We start from the raw sequence: 21,392 nt of genomic DNA, 5'->3' as shown, positions 1-21,392 counted from the left end.
TTACTCCAAGTCCAAAATTTTCTCCTCCATCTCGTTCTCTTGCTATTCCCCCAAATCCCTTCTTGGGTCAGTAAAGCAAACTCCAAGTTGTGAATTAGTCCAAACCAGTTTGCCTTTGCTGGCCAGCTACAAAACCATTTTTAGTTTGAACCAAACCAAAACAATTTCACTAACAGCTGCATCTAAATTATCCTCAACTGAAGTGAAAAATATGTTAATTCTGTTACTGACTGCAGATTTCAAATGTGAAACAATCATCTCAAATCAAAAAGAAAAAGTTTTTAAGTTGTTTACTTTCACTGCTGCATCACACTGCATATTTGATGCAGTTTCCTCCAAGATTAAGTGTTGTATTTAATGCTCTGAATTGATTGTAGTGGTTGTGAAGTTCCATGCATAGAGATTAAAGCAGTCTAATTACAAAAGACAGTAATTGAAGATGCTTCCCTACTGTAATCTTAAGTGTCATTAACCTCACAGGTCAATGTAGGTCATCTGTAGGTGCATCAGAAGTAAACAGTCAATAGCTCTTACTTCTGATATCTATACCCACTATATATCTATAGTGTATTTAAATTTCAAATTTATATGAGAGACTGAGGCAGTTTGAAGGTTTGATTATATAAGGGCTTACTTTTTTCTTTCAGGTTTTGGTGATTTTTTGTTTGTATGAAACCCCCTGGTCTCTGTTAATATAATAGAAAACATTTAATGCATTTCTAGATAATTTATAGGCTTATATTAACACATTATACTATTAATGCATTATCATTTTCACATTAATGATATGACAAATACTCTGAGGAAACATGACTTAATTGTATAAACATGTAGTGTATTTTCTGAATTTTCAATGTGATAGGCTCTTGGCAGGCTAATTTCAAATTACTTTCTTTCAAAATTTCCTGTTTCTATTCCTTCTGCCCCAAGTATTGCTGCTGCCAAGTAATTGTGTTCTCAAGTAGTTATGCCTCGGGTGCCTTGTGCTAGTAGTGTTGTGTCAACCAACATGCATTGCAGATGATTAAAATCAATAGAAAATGTAAAACAAAAGTCATACTTACCAAAGTTTTGTAAGAAAACTATAAAATTTATACCTCAAAGATACACAGCATTTTTCACATACAAACAATGCTAGCTCCTATGACTGCCCTCATAATCTATTCCTGAGAAGCAGCAGTTTGCTTCTTTGTTTCACCTCACCTCTTAAAACTTTTAAACTGTAAGGAACAATGTAAGCAAGGCTGAGTAGGTAGGCTTTCTAAAAATTAAATACTTCAGTCTGCAATAGGCTTCATCTTCAATCTTCCTCATACCATGGAAGTTAAGAAATTGATCAAATATTTCCAATATTATTACTGTATTGTCAAATTTCTTTTTTATGTTAAAGGCCATATTAGTCATGTTTGTACCTAGGGTGATAATGTTTTTTCAAATCACCTAAGAAAGCATTAGAAGTTGCACTGATGGGGGAAGAAAATTATTAAATGAATGCAGTATTGCTTACAAAACCCCCTAATAATTAAAATTATATAATTTTTTTTGGAAAATAACAGTGTCTATGTTTAATATTTGTCATATCTAACACAGCTTTTTATTTTTTTATTCTTACTGTAGACCTCTTCCAGAAGTCATACAGTTAGGAATTTCTCTAAAAGGCAATAATCCCATATGTTGAAATACAGGGTAGAACTTAGCTTACAGTGAACTAAATTTTTTGCCACTTTAATTAAAAAAGCTAAATGTCCAGAAACATCACAATTTCACATCACAATAACCATCCCTGCTAATTATAAAAGCTCTACAAATTTTCTAATCTTGGTCTAGTAAAGACTTCATTTAGATGAGGTATGTGTTTTTAAATAAAAGTAACGTGCAATCTCTAAGTACATATTCATGCTGTTTGAAAAAAAAAACCACATGAATTCTGTGTTTTATGTGTTCTGTACCTTATCACCTAATATGATTGCTAGCAGTCTTGTTTAGTCATTGTGCCTACTAAACTGTCATGTCTTGTTTGGAATTACTTTGCAAGCAAAACTATTGGAATTCTTGAGTAGATAAAGCCAGGTTATTCATGAATAACTGTTATTAACATGAATTGTTAAAAATACAAGCGAAATGCCAAAACAGTGTTAATTCCATCTTACAGGGATGTTTTTCAATAAGTATGCAATTTTGATTTAAAGTATTCCACCCTGTGTGGTCCCAGAATGTATTAACTCCTTTTAATGAAATGTTGGAGTCTGAGGGGTTGAGTTTTTAATTTTTATCTCCTTGTGATATCAGCTGGATTCATAATACTTTCTTTGGAGGTAATTATAGCATTTGCTATGATTTTTAGATAAAGAACTCTGCATTCATGCTTAATCTTACTCCCCTTATCATGTATTTCAATTTTGGTAGAAAAAGGGTAAATATTGAACCTTGGAAAAATTCATATAAGGCTCTTATGTGAGCTCTTATTACAGGAAAAAAAAGTCACACTAAATATTCATATAATAAAATTGTTCATTATTTCAAATTATGTAGACTAAGCTAGTTTGATGATTATTATTTTTCTGTGAGAAATTAAAGTAAAAATACATCATTTGATTAAACCTTTTTTTGTTTGTTTTTTTAATGCTATATCTGTGGCCCAAATTCTTAATTGTTTCTTGACCTTCTATTTCCTTTTTTTTCTGAATCAATTAGTAGGTGAATGTGGAAACCTTTTAATCTAGTTTCTCATTCAGATCATTGAGAGCTGGCTAATGCAGTAATAATTCATAGAATCATTCTTTATATATATATCTTCCGCAAAGTATCTTTTTCATATGGATAAATGCAAACTTAACTGTTTGTGAGGGAGTTCAGTGGCATTACTGTGAATGATCAGTATCCAGGATCATGCTGAGATTATGTTCCTAGAGGTCCATAATAATTCCTTCATGGTGCTGCTTCCCCCTTTGATCTATGAGAACTGTTTCCCCCTTGAAGCTAAGGAACGAGTTTACACAGTATTTTGATGCTGCTTGTAAAGCCCTCAATGTTTGAAATCAAGTACAGTTAGTACAGTCAAATTTTTCATCAGATTTCAGATTAAGAAACTATAGGTTTTGTCAGAATAACCAGTAGGGTTTTTAATTGTTTTTCCAGATCCATCAGAAGAACATAAAACATTACTTGGAGGAACAATGGAGTTTCCCATTAATAACCTTCCAGTAAACAGTGTTTGCTTTTTTGAAAAAGGATATTTCAAATCCAGATCATTTTTTTTATTATTGTTTGCAGTCTGTGTTCTTTTTTTAATCAGATGAACTTTACACTTTTTGACCCTTAGTCTTTAACTGTGGATAACCAAACCACACACACAAAAAAGGCTTGTGGTCTTCATTCTTCTCACTCTAACTTCAGCATTTACTTTATATCCCCAGATTTGGACCCTTGTTGCCTTAGTGTCTTTGTATGCTCAGGGGAACACGAGTAAGAAGGATGTCCCATCAAAGCATAAATCAAAATAATATTATACATTATGCCCAAGTTGATCCAATAGCTCTAATGATCCTCCTTAACCTCTTTGCTTCTGATTCTCTTTCTCTTTCCTCCTCTTGCACCAGCTCTGGCATTTTTCTAATGCTGCACTGGAACCATTGGGATGACTATAAACAAAAAATATAATTTGACCAGAAAAAAGAAGACCACCAAAGTTAATTACTTTCTGTTAGCTTAGCAGTTTGAATCACCCTTGGAAAGGTTCCTGCAAGGAAAAAAGCAAGTAAAACTATTTATATGTCAGTATTAATTTACCTGTGAAAAAAGCACATTTTTTGTCCAAAACTGTAGGTTATAGCAACCCAAGCTTCTGCACCATCCTTTATCTGCATCCAAACTTTATTCTTTTATGCATGTAATGGGAATTTATAACTTAAAGGCACCAAAGTGCAGTTCTCTGTGAAGTGCTATAGCAAAGTGGGATGAATCCACTAAATCTTTTTAGCCAAAGCACTTGATCCATGATTGCTTTTACATGTTGGGGTTTTTTTTAATCTTCTCTTCCAACAGTCAGCCTTTGACCAAAAGTAATATTTACCATGATCTCTGTGATCTTGGCATTTCTGTTGCCTTTCATGTTTAATGCAGTTGTTAGTATTTTGGAACATCAGAGGTGCAATTTTAGACTGTATCCATTGGATTGTGAATTCGGATGAAAACTTGGAAGGGTAGCCTGTCAGCAGTCAGATGTTTGGCAAGCAGTTTTAGTAATCATTTTCTGAGGTTATATTTAAGAGGTTATAAATCTGCTACACTTTGATGTATGGCATTGTACTATTTCTTGAGATATTTAAGATGCAAATGTATCACAGTAAAGAAAACCAATACTGTGCACAACTACATTTATCTATATTAACTTTTGCAATTCAAAGGGTAGACTGTAAAAACTGACCTCTAAAATCTTGAAAATAAACTCTTGTTTATATTTTTAATGTGGAGTTCATATTCTAATGATTTTGGGGGAAAAACAAACCAGCAAGTATAACAAAGATGGGGGTTCCTTGTTATTTTTTAAATAGCAATATTCTAGAAGGCATGAAAAGAGACTTAAATGAGAGTGGTGTAAGCGACACCACTAGAAGGTTTTAAATAAGTATTCCTCTAAATGCTAAAATCAGTTTCAGTTTATGTGAATCAGTTTCCGTTTATGGGAATATTAGTATTCCTCTAAATGCTAAAATCAGTTTCAGTTTATGGGAATATAAGGGAGTTAATTTACAGGGCTTTTTTTTTTTTCCTAAAACTGCTTGAAATCACCTGTGTGCAATGCAGTTTGGAAACACAGGAATTATTCACCTCTAAAAGAAAATGAATAATGTGAATCCATTGTGGTAAGGAATACAAGGGTAAAATTTTTGTCATGAATGTTGCAAACGAAAGCTGTTCATAATACTCATTCATTCCCTATAGTGCAATTGTTTATGCAAGCATGCTTAGTTATCAGTAGCTGAGTATTCTATGCTGGTTAAAAAGATCTGAGACCCTGCTGATATTTTATCCCCTTTACACATCTGTGCACTTGTGGTACACGAGCAGCTGTGCATACAAGTGATAGAATGCAATGAACTAGTCACCTGCCCTATTGACACGTTCATGTGTTACTGTGCCAAAGCTCTTCAACTGAAGTTAGCAACCAGAAACCAGGCTCTGCCTATCTGCCATGGGACAAAGTAGAAAATGTGTAGTAGTAGTTTAAATAAACCTGTTTGATATCAGTCAGTTAAATGTATGCAGGCACCAGGGGGGTTTGTTTGGTATTTGTTTACTTCAGCCCAGTTAGCTCATGTCAGTAAATTGTTGTGTCACTCTAATTGAACTGAGTGCTAAACCTCTCTAAATATGTGTACCTGAATTGGTACAAATCTTCAGCTAGACCAGGTTAAAATGTAATCAGCCACTGCAAGCTCCTGTACTTTGTAAAACTTATTAAAGTATATAAAAAAATTCCTAATGAGCTGTTCTTACTGAGAATAGCTTACCAGGTTAATGTTAAAAAGCTCATATTAAACATTAAAATTATCACTAAATCACAGTTCCAGTGAACTTATTTTGCTATTATCAGTGAACTTCTTTTCAAACTGGCAGGTTAGAAGTTTCTAAATCAGATGTGTAACTCACCATTTATGAGTAAAGCAAATGTTTCTCTTTTACTATCATGTATCTCTTTAACCGCCTTTCCAGGTTTTCACGGTTTCTTAACAATATGTCAAAATAATCCTGTTTAGTAACTGGATATTTCTCTGGCCTTCACCATAGTAATTGAACACCTCACAAATATTATCCTTAGAACATAAAGCAGAAAACTATCACTACCTCTGCTTTGCAGAAGCAACAACCACAATGAAAGAAAGGGCAGTTTGCCCAATACTCCCCAGAGTTTTTGGTAGAGGTTAAGAGTTCCTGTATCTGAATGCAATATCTTAATCACAGCAATTCCTCTTTCCTCCTTTCAAAAGCCCAAACCAAAATCTCCTTAATGTTTATTTTTCCTAACTAGATATAAATTAATTTTTGTCATCTTCTTATATATGAACTTGATTGTATTTTGGAAGTAGTTTCACAAATTACATTTTCACTTTGTGTTGTTCTAAGATTTAACATCTACATTAATTTCTTAATCTGTCTCTTGAAAAATGCTGCTCTCCAAAGTCCTGTGAGTCTCTTAAAAACACAATGTAATTATTTTATTTTTCCATTTTTCTTTATTTTTTAAGATATTTCCTGAAAGAAAAGAGAAGAAAACTCACAGTGCGCTGGGGCTCTTATGAGTGTAATTAAAAGTGTAGTTTATTTTGTCCAAAGAAACAGAGGATATGATGGGGTATGAGATAAGCACAAGGCAGTATTTTGTAGCTAGTAAGTAGGAACAGAGAAAAGGACAGAATAAATGAAATAGAAAGGTGAAGTTAAGAACAGGAGACAGTTATTATCTTTAAAATGTAGAAAATCTAACTTTTTCTTTTTAGTAAATGGTAGCCAAGTGTATTTTCCAAGTGTGTGTAAGATGGAGAGATGCCTCTTGATCAAGCTACTGTGCCTATTAGGATATGCATAGTTTGCTAATGGGTCTGGGATTTTTTCAGAGAGCTTCTATAAATGATCATCCTAATGTTCTCAAGGTTTTATATGAATCTTGATGAATGCCAGACTTTCAACATGGACACATGGATTATCAGTAGCATTTGCAATTCCATGACTTTGCTCCAAAATGTTAATGTTTCCAGTGTCTGAGGATCTAGTAGTCTCTGTTCTTGTACATAGTCATTTCATGTCAATATCCTGCACAAAGTGCTCTTACTTCTTAATAGCTGTCCCACTATCTGGCCCACAAAAATAAAAGACAGGTGCTTTTATTTTTCTTTTCCTCTTTGGAGAAAAAGCAGAGTCTCAAGAAGTATCTGGGCTTTACCTTACTTTGACCAGTTGCTCCTATATGCTCATGTTTATCTTTCTTTTGTATTCCTTCTTGAGGAATGCCCCTCACTGCTAAATTCTTTATGCCCACAGCTTCATCTGATCTCAGCAATGACCTTGAGGATTCCAGATGAGTTTTCAGCCTTTCATTATTGGTCATCCTTTAAAGTATGGCTAATAGTATCCTTGGCTGTAATTAAGTTACACTTAAGAAGATTGACTGGAAGTAACATAGGACAGAAAGTCAGTGCCTTGGATATAGGAACCTGGAGAGTAACAACAGCTGCCGTGAAAAACAGAGGTAGATAGAAGTTCAGAGGCTCATAAAAAGCTTTGGTGTCACAAGGGGGAGGGCAGAACGTGTTTAATCAGGGATGGGAGCTTAGTGGATAAAAGGAGAAAACTGCTTTGTTGGGGGATAGGGGAAGGAAGGGGTATCTGCAGGGGTTGGGAAGATGCAACTGAAAAGAAGTGATTGGTAACAGGTGCCTTCAAACAATCTCTTGTTCTGCCTCTTTCCCCTCTTTTCTGTGTAAAAGATTGTACATGATAATGTCAAAATTATTTGTGTTTCCAAACTGAATGACTTCCTGCTCATCTATGTGCTGCAACTTGTTTTATATTAAAAAAAATGCTGGTGTGCAGTGCTTAGTTCTCCTTTTAAATGTTAAGCCACAGAGTAATTATCATTTTTCTTATGCTACATTTATGTTCCAAGATTCTAGTTTCTATTAATGTTCTGCATGTTTTCTAAGTAGATTACAGGGACATTTCTGCATCACAAGTAAGCCCTGGAGCTATTCTCAGCTTAAAGCTTGGAGAAACAAAGTGACATTTACATTGCTAAACGAGTGTGGAGAAGTTTCTGGCTCATTTTTTACATGGAAAAATATGTTCCTAAGTAGTATCTCTCATTTTTTTTAATCTGCTTTGTTGCTGTCAAGCTTTAATAAAATTTGAATTCCAAATAGTACTAGGTTTAGGAAGCAGAAGGGACTTAACAGCTGGGTAGGTTCATTCTTTCCTTGGACCTGTATTATTCAGGATGTGTCTTGCTAGTTTTCATATATATTCTTTAAAGAATTCTCTTTCCATTCATAGTGATATACACTAAATAATCTTGTACTAAATGGTGATACCTACTTAGCATTTGAAAAAATATTTAGAATTTTAGAGGTATTTTAGAGAATTTTAGATGATAACAGAGGGTTTAGTAATATCAGTTAATGTACTAAAAATGTACACTTTTTGCTTTCAAAAAGAGGAAGTTTCAAAGGCAAAATGCAAATTCATTATGGATTATGGGATGAAATTATCATGTATTTTAAATTACATGTTTTGAGAGAGCCAGAATCTGTTAAAAGTGTTAAACATTTAAACAAGAAACAGTTGGCTGCTGAAGAATCTGAAATTGTTCAGATTTTCTGAGCATGTAACTGATGCTATGTTATATTCATCTTTCCTGTATTGGCTATGAATATTTCCATCACAGTCTGCTGCTTATCCCACTGTGTGAAAATTTTACTTTTGTTCACTTTATGGTAGTATTTGAGTGTTACCAAATGGAAAATTAATTTAAATATTCTAAGAAATACAAAAGATACAGAGAGTGAAACTGAAATGTTACCCTCTCACAAATACAGGAACTTCTTCATCAAAATTTATGCAAAAAAAGGCTGTTTTGACATATTAGTATTTTTAGCATCTGTTTCCTGTAGGTAGAACTTACTCAAAAAAGTGTACTTTATATTAAACTTGAATTTGAGTACATGAATGTCACAATGGCTCAATCTAAAGAAGTATCTGGGATTTGGTCCTAGTTGTAATTGCAAATATATTTCTGATCTCCCATAGAAAAAATGAAAAAAAAACCCCACCTTTTATAATTTTTACATGCAAGTTCTGAATTACAACATAAATTGTTTCCTGTTCTTCTTAAGAAGTTAGAAAAATATAACTATTAGGAACAAGCTGAAAATACAGCTAAAGTAGGCAGAGATTGTTATGTATCTAAAAAGTCAGAAGCTGTTCACTGCAATGACTGGGCCATTGTATTGTTGCCACAGTTCTAATACATTCACCTTATAAAACTGGAAGTACTTTGTAAATTCATATAGACACAGATCTGTCTGTTCATTTTATGTTTTTATATGCACTGGGGTATAGAGAATTCCCGAATTAAGTCTAGCATGGAGAACCTATCAACATCCTGCATATGGCCTGGCATCATTCCAAGCCCCAGTTATCGGATTCGTTTGTTTGATCAGGACATTTTGTACTGTCTTCCAGTTTCCAGCTTTACAATGTGTATCCATGTGCCTAAGATGACCATATGTGCAAATCTCACACCAGGATTCTTGCTTCTCCTATTTCCAGTACAGCTGCAACTGCAGATGCAGCTATGTCAAATACACTCTGCCTTACGTGAAGGATTAAACCATGACTTGTGATGGTTTTCTAATTGCATAGGTGGTTGTTAAAATCTTCTTTAAGTCCTGTTATGCCTGTAGGTTCTGCTCCTGATAGGCACAAGCTCATAGCGTTCCCCTGTTGAAGCTGAATTTGCACCATAGATGCCTCCACATCCTAACCATCCCTACTCCAAAAAAGTGGAATGGACTGACTTAATATTTGCTTCATTTTGCTGTCACATCAAAATGGAGCTTCTGTAGTGTCTTTCTGCTGTTTGCCACCCTGACATCATTCATAGACATACTCAGTGTTCTTTATTATGTGCTAACAGTGTTGCTCTTTTTTTCCACTTTCAACCAAAAAAGGGAGACAAATAATTCATTGCAGCTCATAGGCTATAGCCCTTCTGCAGTCTGTCTCTATCTGTTTGGTGGAAATAAAGCCCAGGGAGAACAATTCTAAAATAATTCTTTGTGTAAATTGTCAGTACTTCCAAAGAGGAAGCATTCTAGATACCACTATTGCTTTATAGTCTCATTCCTTGATAATGACACAAATACATCTCTTTTCTCCAAGTGCACTCCAAAGTTAAAAGCACCATACTCAAACTTTTTCTTCAGAATGCTTTATGCAAGTCATTGCATATGATGAAAGGTGGAACCAGGTTCTATTTCTGTCCTCTGTTCTTCTCCAGAAATATGTCTGTGACTTGATGTTCTATGCCAATAATCTGTACAGAAGGCTCTGGCTTTTTACCTCCATTTTAGCTGGAGAATTCCAATGATATTAAAGAGACCTATTAGTGTAAAGCTGATCTGAGAAGTTGTTTGTCAAGTTAAGTGACAAAGTAATAGAAATGGATCTTGCCTAATTTTAAAAATCTGCAGGGTACATATTTACACTCACAGTCATCTAAGGATTTGTAGTTGGAAAAGACTACAGACACAATTATGGTTTGATTTCCCATATCCTCACGTAAAATCAGCAAAATTGATTATAACCTATGAATTTCTCACCAACAGCTATATAAAGGAATCAGACAAGCTCATTTGCCTAAATTGAAATATTATTTCTAAAGGTAATAGTATCTAAAGGTCAGTGTGAGAACCAAGGATCTGGTCACATGTTCCAAGGCTGAACTGCAACCAGAGTTCTCACAAAGATCCCTCTCCGTGTTAAATGTATCAGCTGTAAATGATACAACTTTATTTTTAATGTACCTTTGCTTTCACAGAAAGTCACAGTAGAAATCTTAAGAGGCCTCCAAGTAAGAAAATGCACAGATTTTATAGAGGACAATATCTTTAGTATTTTCTCTACCACCTACCATCACCTTATTTTCCTATCAAGCTTGACCCTACTGAGCACCCTGAAAAAGCCAACTACACTTTACCAGTCTGAGATCACTTTCTCTCCAGAAAGAGTTACAGGAAGTAAAAACTTTTTTTTAAACATTTCAAGAACATTTGTATGTTGAACATGAACTTCTAATTCTAGAGAGACTGAGAAATCATTCTGAGACGGGCTCTTTCCAAAATGCTTCCAAATGGTTATAGCTTTCTTAAATGCTGGCTTAGGTTTCTCAGATCGATATTCTTTACCATATCCATAACTTAATTTTCTGAACTCTGCTTTTCCTTGTGCTGATGTGTTCCTTGAAGACCACAATAGATGCCTAAATGGAAGGATATGTGCATGTGAATACAGATTCCATTGACTTAGCACGAACATGTTTTTCATCCTAGTACAGCTTTCTTCCCTCACTTGCATGTTCTGTTATAGCTATTGTTTTTATTGGTTTTGATATTTTAAAGTTAATACAGCCATAATAGCCACCAGACTGCTGCTAAACTCAAACCTAGTGTTTGGCTTCTGCATTGAGAAGAGTCCAGTCTCTGGACTCGGTGTGTAGTGCACCAAGTCTCTTCATGAAGCAATTTTTTGTCCTGTCCCCTCAATGCAAAAGTGTCTGTACAGTCACCTGGTGTTGGACCTAAAGGCAGTGCTGCAATCTCTCAATTTTCTCCAGACTGGATACATATTTTTTATTTTATTTTGAGTTACCATTTAACCACATGGCAACCATATGGCAGTTAAAGTGACAAATGCAAGCTTTCCGGAGCACATACATGCTGTACTGTGACAGCACAGAAGACAGAATGGGGATGGGGACATTTATCTAAAATAATCATCTAGTGCTTGTCTCACAAATTCTGAGGTACCTTAAGTTTTGATCAGCATCTTTGAGGGAAGCAAAGCTCTGTGTTTATCCTTCTTCAGCTGTTTTTTTTCTGGTTTTGTCATTGAAATTGGTTTTCTTGTCTAGAAATCATAGTAGTTAGTGCCTTTTCTGTGTTTCTAGGCTTTTATTGGGAATTTTGCTTTGTTCTTCTCAGAGAACTCTTGCCAGTTATCAAAATTCAGTGATTCTGCCAAAACCTTACAAACCATACATTTTCTAGGACAGAATTGTCTTCTTCCATAGTGCAAGTTCTCTGCTTCACAATGGAGTCCTACCCCAAGGTGAAGTTCACAGTCATAAATTCTATATGTAAAGCTAAAAGTAGAATAAAATTTCTTATGGTAAAGGTTCAGTTAACTGTACATGCTGTGAGGGTCACTTTTGCTTTAGAAGGTATTTATCAGAGTGTAGTATACATGGGCTTCCCTGCATGAGGAAGGAGCCAGATGGACCTGACACTCAGTGGCTTCTGTGGTAATTTTAGTGATATGAAAAAAATTAAATTTACCATCAAAATGAGTTATCTTCAGGCTGGAAAGGCAGATACCTTTGCTTATTGAACATCTCCAACTGTTAAGTTTGATCTACATAAATTCTTTTTTGAAGATCATTGTATGGAGATTATTTGAAGGTGCAAGACATCCTTGCCATAAGAACATAAGAACTGATATTTGCCATTGACTCCTGTAAGCCAGTTTCTTTCTGTTGAGACTGTGATTTTGGATCTGCTTCCAGCACATGCTGTATAAATATATGTAATTTTAACTGTGTAAATTTACATATTATAATTATGGACACATATGTGTAATGGTAAGTACCTTTGCAAGCTTTTTAGTGCACAGAGAGGATTCTTTCTTGCTTTGCTTATAGATACATGACAGAGGCAGTAAGAAGAAAAATCTGTATACTTGCTGGCAATTTACCAAAAACACATGGAACTGCTATCTTGATAAGTATCTGTTGTTCTTAATGTCACCAGTTTTTCCATATACTTCATCCATTATTTACTTGATAAAACAGCATCCTGTTTTATGCCTCAGTAGTTTTCCATATCAGGCAATTATTTTTAATTCTGTTTTGATGATGTAAGGTATGTTTTATAATATTTAATATCACGCACTAATTTTGAATTTTTCTAGTATTATATTAGGAAAATTTAAGATGCTTTTCTTGCATGTGTGTGTTTGAGCATATATCAAGGACAACAAAACCAATGCTAATAGAGATCCCTTATTTATACTGGATATTGCTGCATGCCTTATTTTTGCATTTGCTCATCTTTTATCTTCTATTTGCATTGCTAATTGAAGGAATCAAATTTTCTTTCACATTCACAAACTCATCTCCAGTCTCCATTTTTCTAAGTACTTTTCAATTATCCATAATAAACAGGTAAAAACATTTTAAAATAAAATAGAACTTACTTTTACTTGCTTCAAGGTCAAATATTATCATAAGAATCTCAGAATCTTCTTAAATATGAGTAATATGAGCAGATAGCATTCAATTATTTTGGCTTTTTTTACTTTACCTTTTAAAAATTATTGATGCTTCTTTGTGTTTGTTGCTTTAACACTGTTCTGAAGCTTGATGATTTTATTATGTTAATACAGTTTTTGCAGGCTGTAAGAGTTCCACTGATACCATTAAGCCTAATGAATTAACAAGGTACAATTAGGGAAAAATCACAAAACCATAAATATTTTAATGAAGATCATGGAAAATATTGGTTCCTGTCCCCTGCCTTTACCTAAATATCTCGTTCTCTGTTTGTGTATTGCCACACAAAGTTGTTTTTGCTATTTTTAACTGAGGTCGTTGGACATCACAGTACCAAAACTAAATGGAAATAGGCAAATAAGTTCTTCTGATACTGTTCACAGTGCAATACATGCTACCTTACCTCACCTCCTGCTACATCACTCTCATTATTCTCAGTCTGTTCATTCTCATCACCTGTTTTAAATTCCAGCTGCTTTCTGGTGATGTGTGCAGAAGTTTTGATGATCCTCTTGGATGCATTCCTGTGTGTCCTGCCCTAGGTGATCCTGCTTTGGCAGGGGGGTTGGACCTGGTGATCTCTAGAAGTTCCTTCCAACCCCTTCTAACATTCTGTGATGCTATGATTTCGGCCAAGTGCCGGGTCCTGCACTTTGGCCACAACAACCCCAAGCAGTGCTACAGGCTGGGGACAGAGTGGCTGGAGAGCAGCCAGGCAGAGAAGGGACCTGGGAGTCTGGATTGACAGGAAGCTGAACATGAGCCAGCAGTGTGCCCAGGTAGCCAAGAAAGCCAATGGCATCCTGGCCTGCATCAGGAACAGTGGGGCCAGCAAGTCCAAGGAAGTGATTCTGCCCCTGTACTCAGCGCTGGTGAGGCCACACCTCGAGTACTGTGTCCAGTTCTGGGCCCCCCAGTTCAGGAAGGATATCGAGGTCCTGGAGCAGGTCCAAAGGAGGGCAACCAGGCTGGGGAAGGAACTCAAGCACAGACCCTATGAGGAGAGGCTGAAGGAGCTGGGGGTGTTCAGCCTGAAGAAGAGGAGGCTCAGGGGAGACCTCATCACTCTCTACAACTACCTGAAAGGAGGTTGTAACCGGGTGGACGTTGGTCTCTTTTGCCAGACGACTTTCAACAAGACAAGAGGGCATGGTCTTAAGTTGTGCCAGGGGAAATTTAGGTTAGATATTAGAAAGAATTTCTTTACGGAGAGAGTGATCCGGCATTGGAATGGGCTGCCCAGGGAAGTAGTGGATTCTCCGTGTCTGGAGATATTTAAAAAGAGACTGGATGTGGCACTCAGTGCCATGGTCTGGTAACTGCAGTGGTGGTTCAAGGGTTGGACTCGATGATCTCTGAGGTCCCTTCCAACCCAGCCAATTCTATGATTCTGTGATTCTTTTGTAGTTTGAATAATCCTATTTATATGTGAATTAATGTGCATAAGTAAGCGGAATGCACAGTGTTAGATTGTTCTAAAGTATGGAGCTATACATGTTTAGGAAAACTTGTAGGGATAGATGCACTGTCTGAATTCCTGTCCTGAAAATCCATTGTGTTGGGGCAATTAGAGATGCACATTGGCTATTCAGTAGAAAAGTTGTTTCAGGTGAAGTAGAAGGCTGAGAATAGTAAATAATAAGGAGAGTGAGGTGAGAATCAGGTTCAGATTGTGGTGACTAAATTTAGGTATCTAAATGGAGGTGTCTGAGGTAAGGTGAGCATCTTAAATTTGGTTTATAGCCAATAGCAGCTTAGTCAATATGGCAACTGTTGTTGCAGCAAGATTCAGCCAGCATACCAATAGGTGTCCACTTCTCAATGAGCTGAATCTCTTTCCAATCCACTCTGTCTACAGTGAAAAATTAGATTCCTAGCTCATGTGGAAATAATGAAGCTTAGACACATAAATCTAGGTCTTCTAAATTTGAGTTAAATCCCACTTAGTGTGTCACACAGCTCATTACCTTGGGTTGTTTTGGGTTGGATTTTTTTTTTTTGCATTTGTTCTAGTAGGCAGTGCACACATCAGCACCCTGAACAAAAATTCGTCAGGTTTCTGTGGACAGACTTTCAAAATATTTAGTAATAGAGTATCACCCTGATACTTATTTGCATTGGTGAGACTCATTGTACAGAAACAGTGGTTTTGTGCCAGCTGCATACTTAAATTTTAATTTTATATTTTTTCCTTGTTTCATCTCAACACACATTTTTTCACTGCATTGTTTTCCATGTATCTACACTGCCACATCCCCACAGAATGCTGTGCGCACAGGGAGTGGGTGCTTGTGTTCCCAGCATTTGGAATATTGAGACCAAAGCTGTGAAGCCAGCACAGAGAGGAGCTGGGTGAATCCCCTCAAAGATGTTCATACTCCTTGTCCTCCCAGGAAGGATTAGTGTCTGGCTCTCCCAAGCCAAAGCCCTCAGACCTGGAAGTCTTAACCCAGTGGCAACACACAGCTTGTATAACATAGCTTGCTTATGCATCCAGTAGCCAGCCTGGCAAGGTCCAATTGCCTCTGCAGAGAAAATGGGTCGTGCAGAGCTTTAGCAACACTGCCTCTACACTCTGCACTGAGTAACTGAAGTGAATACTGTAAGTAAACAATTTGCACAACTCTGTCTGGACATGGGACTTATGGATTTGACACAGTAAAAATGTATAAATATTTTAACTATCCATTTCTCTTCACATCTTCCTTTATTTAGCTTATTCTGAAACTAATACACCTTTCTACACAAAAGATTATCCCCATCCATTTTGAACCCTCTATCAATGTTCCTCCTTTTTCCTAAGGTCCTGTTCACACTGTGGAACAAGTTCACATGTTTCTGCTAAGCTTCTTTTTTCTTGCTAGCTTTACAGACCAACTTGCCAGGTTTTAGGATTGGAAAATATTATTGAGTCATGGTAGAATGCTAAAAGTAGCAGATAGTACTAATGATTCTGATTAGAATTTAAAAGGAAGCTAAGAATTAAAATTGTGTTCAGGAGGAAAGAAGTCTAAAGAGGTAGGTTAAATTATTGCTGTTCAAGTCAGAACTTTGTTTTCAGTATTTCCTTGGTTAAAAAACCCCAGCAAATCTCTTACAAATGTGTTGGGACAATTTTCTTTTCTTGTTTAGCAGTACACATGCCAATGACTCTACTGGATTCACTGTTTCCTGTGCTATTTTGCCAAGTTTGTTAAGATCTTTCTTATTAAATGTGGAAGGATTTTAGAAAAAAATAGTAAGACAACGCTAGCTAAATTCTCATGATAAATTTGGCTGGGACACCAAAATAATGGATTCATTGTGGACCAATTTGTCATCCCCCCTCTCAGTCATTCCTTCCCATAGCTTCACATTAGAGAATTCTCCTGTCACAAGGGAAGCTCGTGTGAGAGCTGACTCCAGAACCTATTCCGAGGCTGAAAGACAGGGCTGTCAAGTACAGAACAGATTCTGTGAAGCAGAGATGACCTTAGGCTGCCAAGGGGATCTTGACACAAGAGAATGTGACCCTACATTCAGATTTCAACTCCCTTTCTGAAATAAATCTGCTCAACAATTTTTGAGTTTTGCCTTGTTCAAACGTGCAGCTATTTGGTCAACAGAATAATGCAGTTTAAGTATAGGAACAGCACTTGTTAATGTCAAAACACTGTTTATGTACAACTTAATCTCCTGTGATGGTGGATTATTTGCTGTATACTTGCTTGAGTTATTTTCATCGAGAAATTCTGTCTATGTGTCGCTTTGGCAACATCTTTGCAGAGTTTACAACTTTGAAAAACATGTTGGCATCAACTATGCAGTCCTTTTAAACAGCTGCTCTGCAGTCATGCTGTTTCAACATGCCACCACACATGGCTGAATTATGCAAATAGTCAATATTAAATGACAGATACAAGAACAATTTGTACACTCCATAAAGCTGCTCTGCGGAGTGTAAGATCCATTCATGTAACCGAGGTAGTGTGGGAGAGTTTAAGGCACCAACACGGTTCTTTTGACTTTCTATCTTGTACTAAAGGCAAGATAGGAAAAAGGTATACAGCAGGAATGTTTTAGAAGGCTGTGGGGGTTTTTTAACTCATTACTAGTAATGCAATGAAAATAGAATGTGCATCAATGTAATTTTCTGGCAAGTATTAAGAAATAGGTAAGCTGTAAGAACTGTTTGTCATTCAGCTATAAATATGAGTTACCCTTTTCTGGCTGAGAGATAAGATAGAATGCTAATTATACAGATTGCTAACATTAACAGTATTGCTTATTAAAGACAACAGCATTTGTAAAAAACAAGCAAACAACACCAGTAATAGTTAAAAGGTAAAATTGTCTTAAAATCTACTTGAAAGGCTTTTCTGCTGATCTTGCTGTTCTAGTTCTTCAATAATGAGTGATCTAACTAATAATAGTAATAATGCTTTAAGTTCTATAACATTTTATAGTAATTGCACCCATTACATGGGGGAGAGAATGCTGGGCACTAGGTGATGTAAGATGACAAAAGAATATGTCTAGTTAAAAGCACAAAATATTTCTTTTTCCTTTCTCACTCTATTGTACACTTTTAACAATCCGGTGTATTCAGCTAAGCAGTAAGAAAAGGTTAGTTTTGTAATTAATCCAAATTGTTTACAAAGCAAATTATTAGAACATCCAAAAAAGACTGCATTTCTATGTGCTTTGATTTTTCTCTTCCCATGTTGGAACTTCCATTTTTCAAAAAATTTCTTTTGCACTCTGATTTTTCTTTTCTGATATGGATATAAATATATCTATAGATATATATATATATAGTAATGTATTTATAAGACTTCCATGCAGGACCTAGCTCTCAAAAGTATAATTTCTCATAGGCATTCAAATTAGATTTGTAAACTCAGCCTGACAAAACAAGTTCAAAAGAATTCAAATTAAGTTAGAAGAGATAGTGGGTTCCTTCTTACGCAGTTAGTGTTCTGTTCTACAGCCTGTAAGCAATGCAACATTTGAGTTGTATAAATCCTATTGCCTTTTTTATTTTCTTACTTTTTCTAGTATTCAGTTAGTAATCTTCTTAATTATGGCAAGTATATGTTCATGCCAGTTAGATTTACTCTTCCACTTCCACATGTAGTTTGGTGAATATAAATTTATTATTAACAAATAAATGTTTAATAGGTTCAAATGTAATTTTACTGAATAACTTAGCATTGCTCTTTTGTGGTTTTATAGGAACTAGCCACAATGAAACAGATTCTAATTAATCTACATGGTAAAACCTATGAACAAAATTTACCTCAGTCTCATCCTAATGTAGAAATTGCTACTGCAAAATACAAATCAAGCCCTTCAGTAAAGCTGCTGCCAGAACACGAAGAGGAAAATGTGTTTACACCTAAGCCAACATTATTTGTAAGTACTATGATAAGAATAAGTGCCCTAACTTTTTTTGATAACTCTCCTCCCTTTTTAAAAAGAAAAATACCTCATACTTCAAGGAAATGTATAATTAATTCAGCTGAATACTTGTAGCTCTTAATGGGAACAGTCAATGTTGAGAAGATAAATTACAATTTATGATGCTGTTTTGATCTATTTTTGGTAATTTCTACATCTTAGGCTCAGAGCAAGCTAGATTTTTTTTTTAATGCTGTTAGGATATTACAATATTAATAGTGGTTAGCAACATCTTAATAGCCAAAGGGAACCACAGATTATGCATGTAACTTTAAATCTACCCTGATCATGTATGAGTTGAGTGTGTATGTATATACATTGAGGAGCAGGAGTGAGGAAATACATGCATTTATGTATACTTACATTCATGTATATATGTATATTAATCTGTGTGCATGTATCTAAATATGTAATAAAAACAACACAGTACTGATATCACTTCTGTTACAAAGAATGTCTGATATTATAAATCCCTATTTCATTCCTTCAGAACCTAAATACTTGAATTTAAAAACTTTCAGTGGTCTGCTCAGATTGAGTTCCTCTAACATATGAAAAACATTTCTGACTCTTATTGTGTCTGAACTGTTAGATTTAAGAGGGCTGAGTTGTATTCTGAATCACAAAACAATCATGACTCTTTATTTACACTTCTTGAGGCCACCCTTCTCAAGGGTAGACTGGTTGTATCCAGAATGCATAGCATATAGGCTACTCTGGTTCAAATATAAATATATATGTATATATAACATTTATTATTGTTGTTGTTATTGTTGTTGTTATTATTATTTTCCCTGTGGAGACTTCGAAGTTCATAACTTTAATATGGGATTTGTATCGCAGCACATTGTATACGAGGTTTAGGATGCAAAATATAGGAAATGGTTTTATCTCATGGACATTATGTAGGATGTTGGAGGATTTTAGGGGTTCAAAATTCACTTAGGCAATGCTATGAGGCTAAAGACATCCATACCCAATGTTGTCTCTTCTAGAGTGCTTTTGGTAGTGGTAAATCATACTGCCCAAACTTTGTCTTTAATGGAACTATTCAGTAATACAAAAAAAAAAAAAAAAGCCAAAATGTGAGCTAGCAGTTAGGTTGTGTTGTTGATCCAGGGTTTCAGTGTTTAATCTGTCTTCCTTAGACTTGTAGAAATGGTGTAGGAATAGAGGAAAAATGCTTTCACAGTTAGAAATTTTTACCAATTTCTCATGGAAAAATTCTAGTATTTTCACACTTTGGAGCAGGGAGATGAAAATGGACAGATGGCAAGGTTTGTTCTTACACTGAGGAAGGAGTTAGTGCTGTGAGAATCCTCACGATTTAGCCAAATTTCTGGAATTTTTAAAGCTTGCACAAGCAGATTTATTTCTGTAACCGAAATCTTCAAAACAAGAGAAAGATGGAGATTAAAATTTTATGAGAACCCCTACCACAAGTCCAGTTGAAAAAGGTCAGTTTTTAACTTGAATGTTTATTAAGTCTTAGAGGAGAACAGAATACAGAACAGACAGAAAACTGACCCAGATAGGGACAAGTTTTAGGGACAACCGACATAAGACACAGTACTCACTAACACAAGAGTTTATACCCAACCCGGGAAGCAGAACAGTCCCTACCTTGTTCCACCTCCTCTTACTTAGTTTTATTTCTCTAGACGACCACTGAATTTGCCACAAGAAAGTTAAGCAGTCCTCACTGTGTAGCAGTAGCTCATAGGATTATGAAGCCAAGACAAAGTTGCTCACAGATAATTCTCTGTAATTAAAATACATTCTACACTCTCAGAAAACTACTAATTCTCCTATTTTAAATTATATATATTTTAAGAACTATATTTCTGTGTAAAATGCTGGTCAATTATGACACACCTAAGATCTTTTTTCTAAGGTCTGTCCCCTTCTCAAAGGGGAAAGTCAGATGGTGCTGTTTCAAATGAAACCTATTTATGGCACAGCTGATGCACATTTTCATGGTGATGGATATTTTAAAACAAATAATTTACTTCTTACTGTATAATCTGCTTGCTATTACGTAGAAATAGGGAGGTTTTAATGCAGATATGTAGTAATAATAATTTCAAATACATGGTCTTGGTTTTAATTTATTTGTATTTAAGCAAAGAATTCAGTTATCACTGTGAACTACGTAGGAAGGAAAGAGACCAGTGCAGACTGCATGTTTTTAATTCTGTCTCACTGTCTTACAATTAAAACATTCTTTACTTTGCAGACAAACAAAGAGACACCTGTATGGTACAAGAAACTGCAGAAGAAAACATCACCATAGTATTTTTCCAACATTATTCAAAACAACCTTTTGGGGAACTTTTCTGTGAAGAAATTTGTTTTCACTATAATGGTGTCCTTTTTACCATAAAAGAAAACAAATGTTTTGGTTTTAACTGTTTTCTTATATGTGTCAAATGACCTTATGTTTCATTACATAATTTTGACATTTGTTATGTGAATAAAATGTCTGGTAATAATGCATGTAGTGATTTTAATAACATGTATTTGAATTTTTAAAGATAAATAAACACTAGCATATTGCACACATTCACAATCTGTGCGTTTAAAAGGTGTGTTATTCAGAGTGTTTGAATTCATAGATGTTTCAGATTTTTTATTGTTTTTCTCAGACCTCGTGTTTCATGTCACATTTTTTGCAACTATTCTGGTTAATAGCAATTAAAAAAATATATCTGAGTTTGCATCAGACTGTATCTTTCTATCCTCCTTTCTATGAAGGAAATTCATGTCAGGTGGAAAAAAAATAATTTATCAGCTTTAATTTGTATAGCTTGTAACTTTATGTCATTTGTTCTACCAAACATGCATTAAAAGT

At 35.3% G+C, this 21,392-nt stretch overlaps 1 protein-coding gene across 1 annotated transcript in view; it reads left to right on the top strand.

Moving 5' to 3' along the window:
- PIBF1 (progesterone immunomodulatory binding factor 1) overlaps nucleotides 1–21,107 on the top strand; it is a 111,228-nt gene extending 90,121 nt beyond the window's left edge. Inside the window, exons 17-18 of the mRNA XM_030459201.1 lie at nucleotides 18,317–18,496; nucleotides 20,778–21,107. Coding sequence (XP_030315061.1) covers nucleotides 18,317–18,496; nucleotides 20,778–20,834 — 237 coding nt within the window. The 3' untranslated portion in view covers nucleotides 20,835–21,107. The remainder of the gene's footprint in view (nucleotides 1–18,316; nucleotides 18,497–20,777) is intronic.
- Nucleotides 21,108–21,392: the final 285 nt, after the last annotated feature.

The sequence above is a fragment of the Calypte anna genome, chromosome 1, assembly GCF_003957555.1.
Source record: "Calypte anna isolate BGI_N300 chromosome 1, bCalAnn1_v1.p, whole genome shotgun sequence".
Taxonomy (NCBI): domain Eukaryota; kingdom Metazoa; phylum Chordata; class Aves; order Apodiformes; family Trochilidae; genus Calypte; species Calypte anna.
The sequence above is the reverse complement of the archived record's forward strand: the minus strand, read 5'-3'. Positions and strand labels throughout refer to the sequence as shown.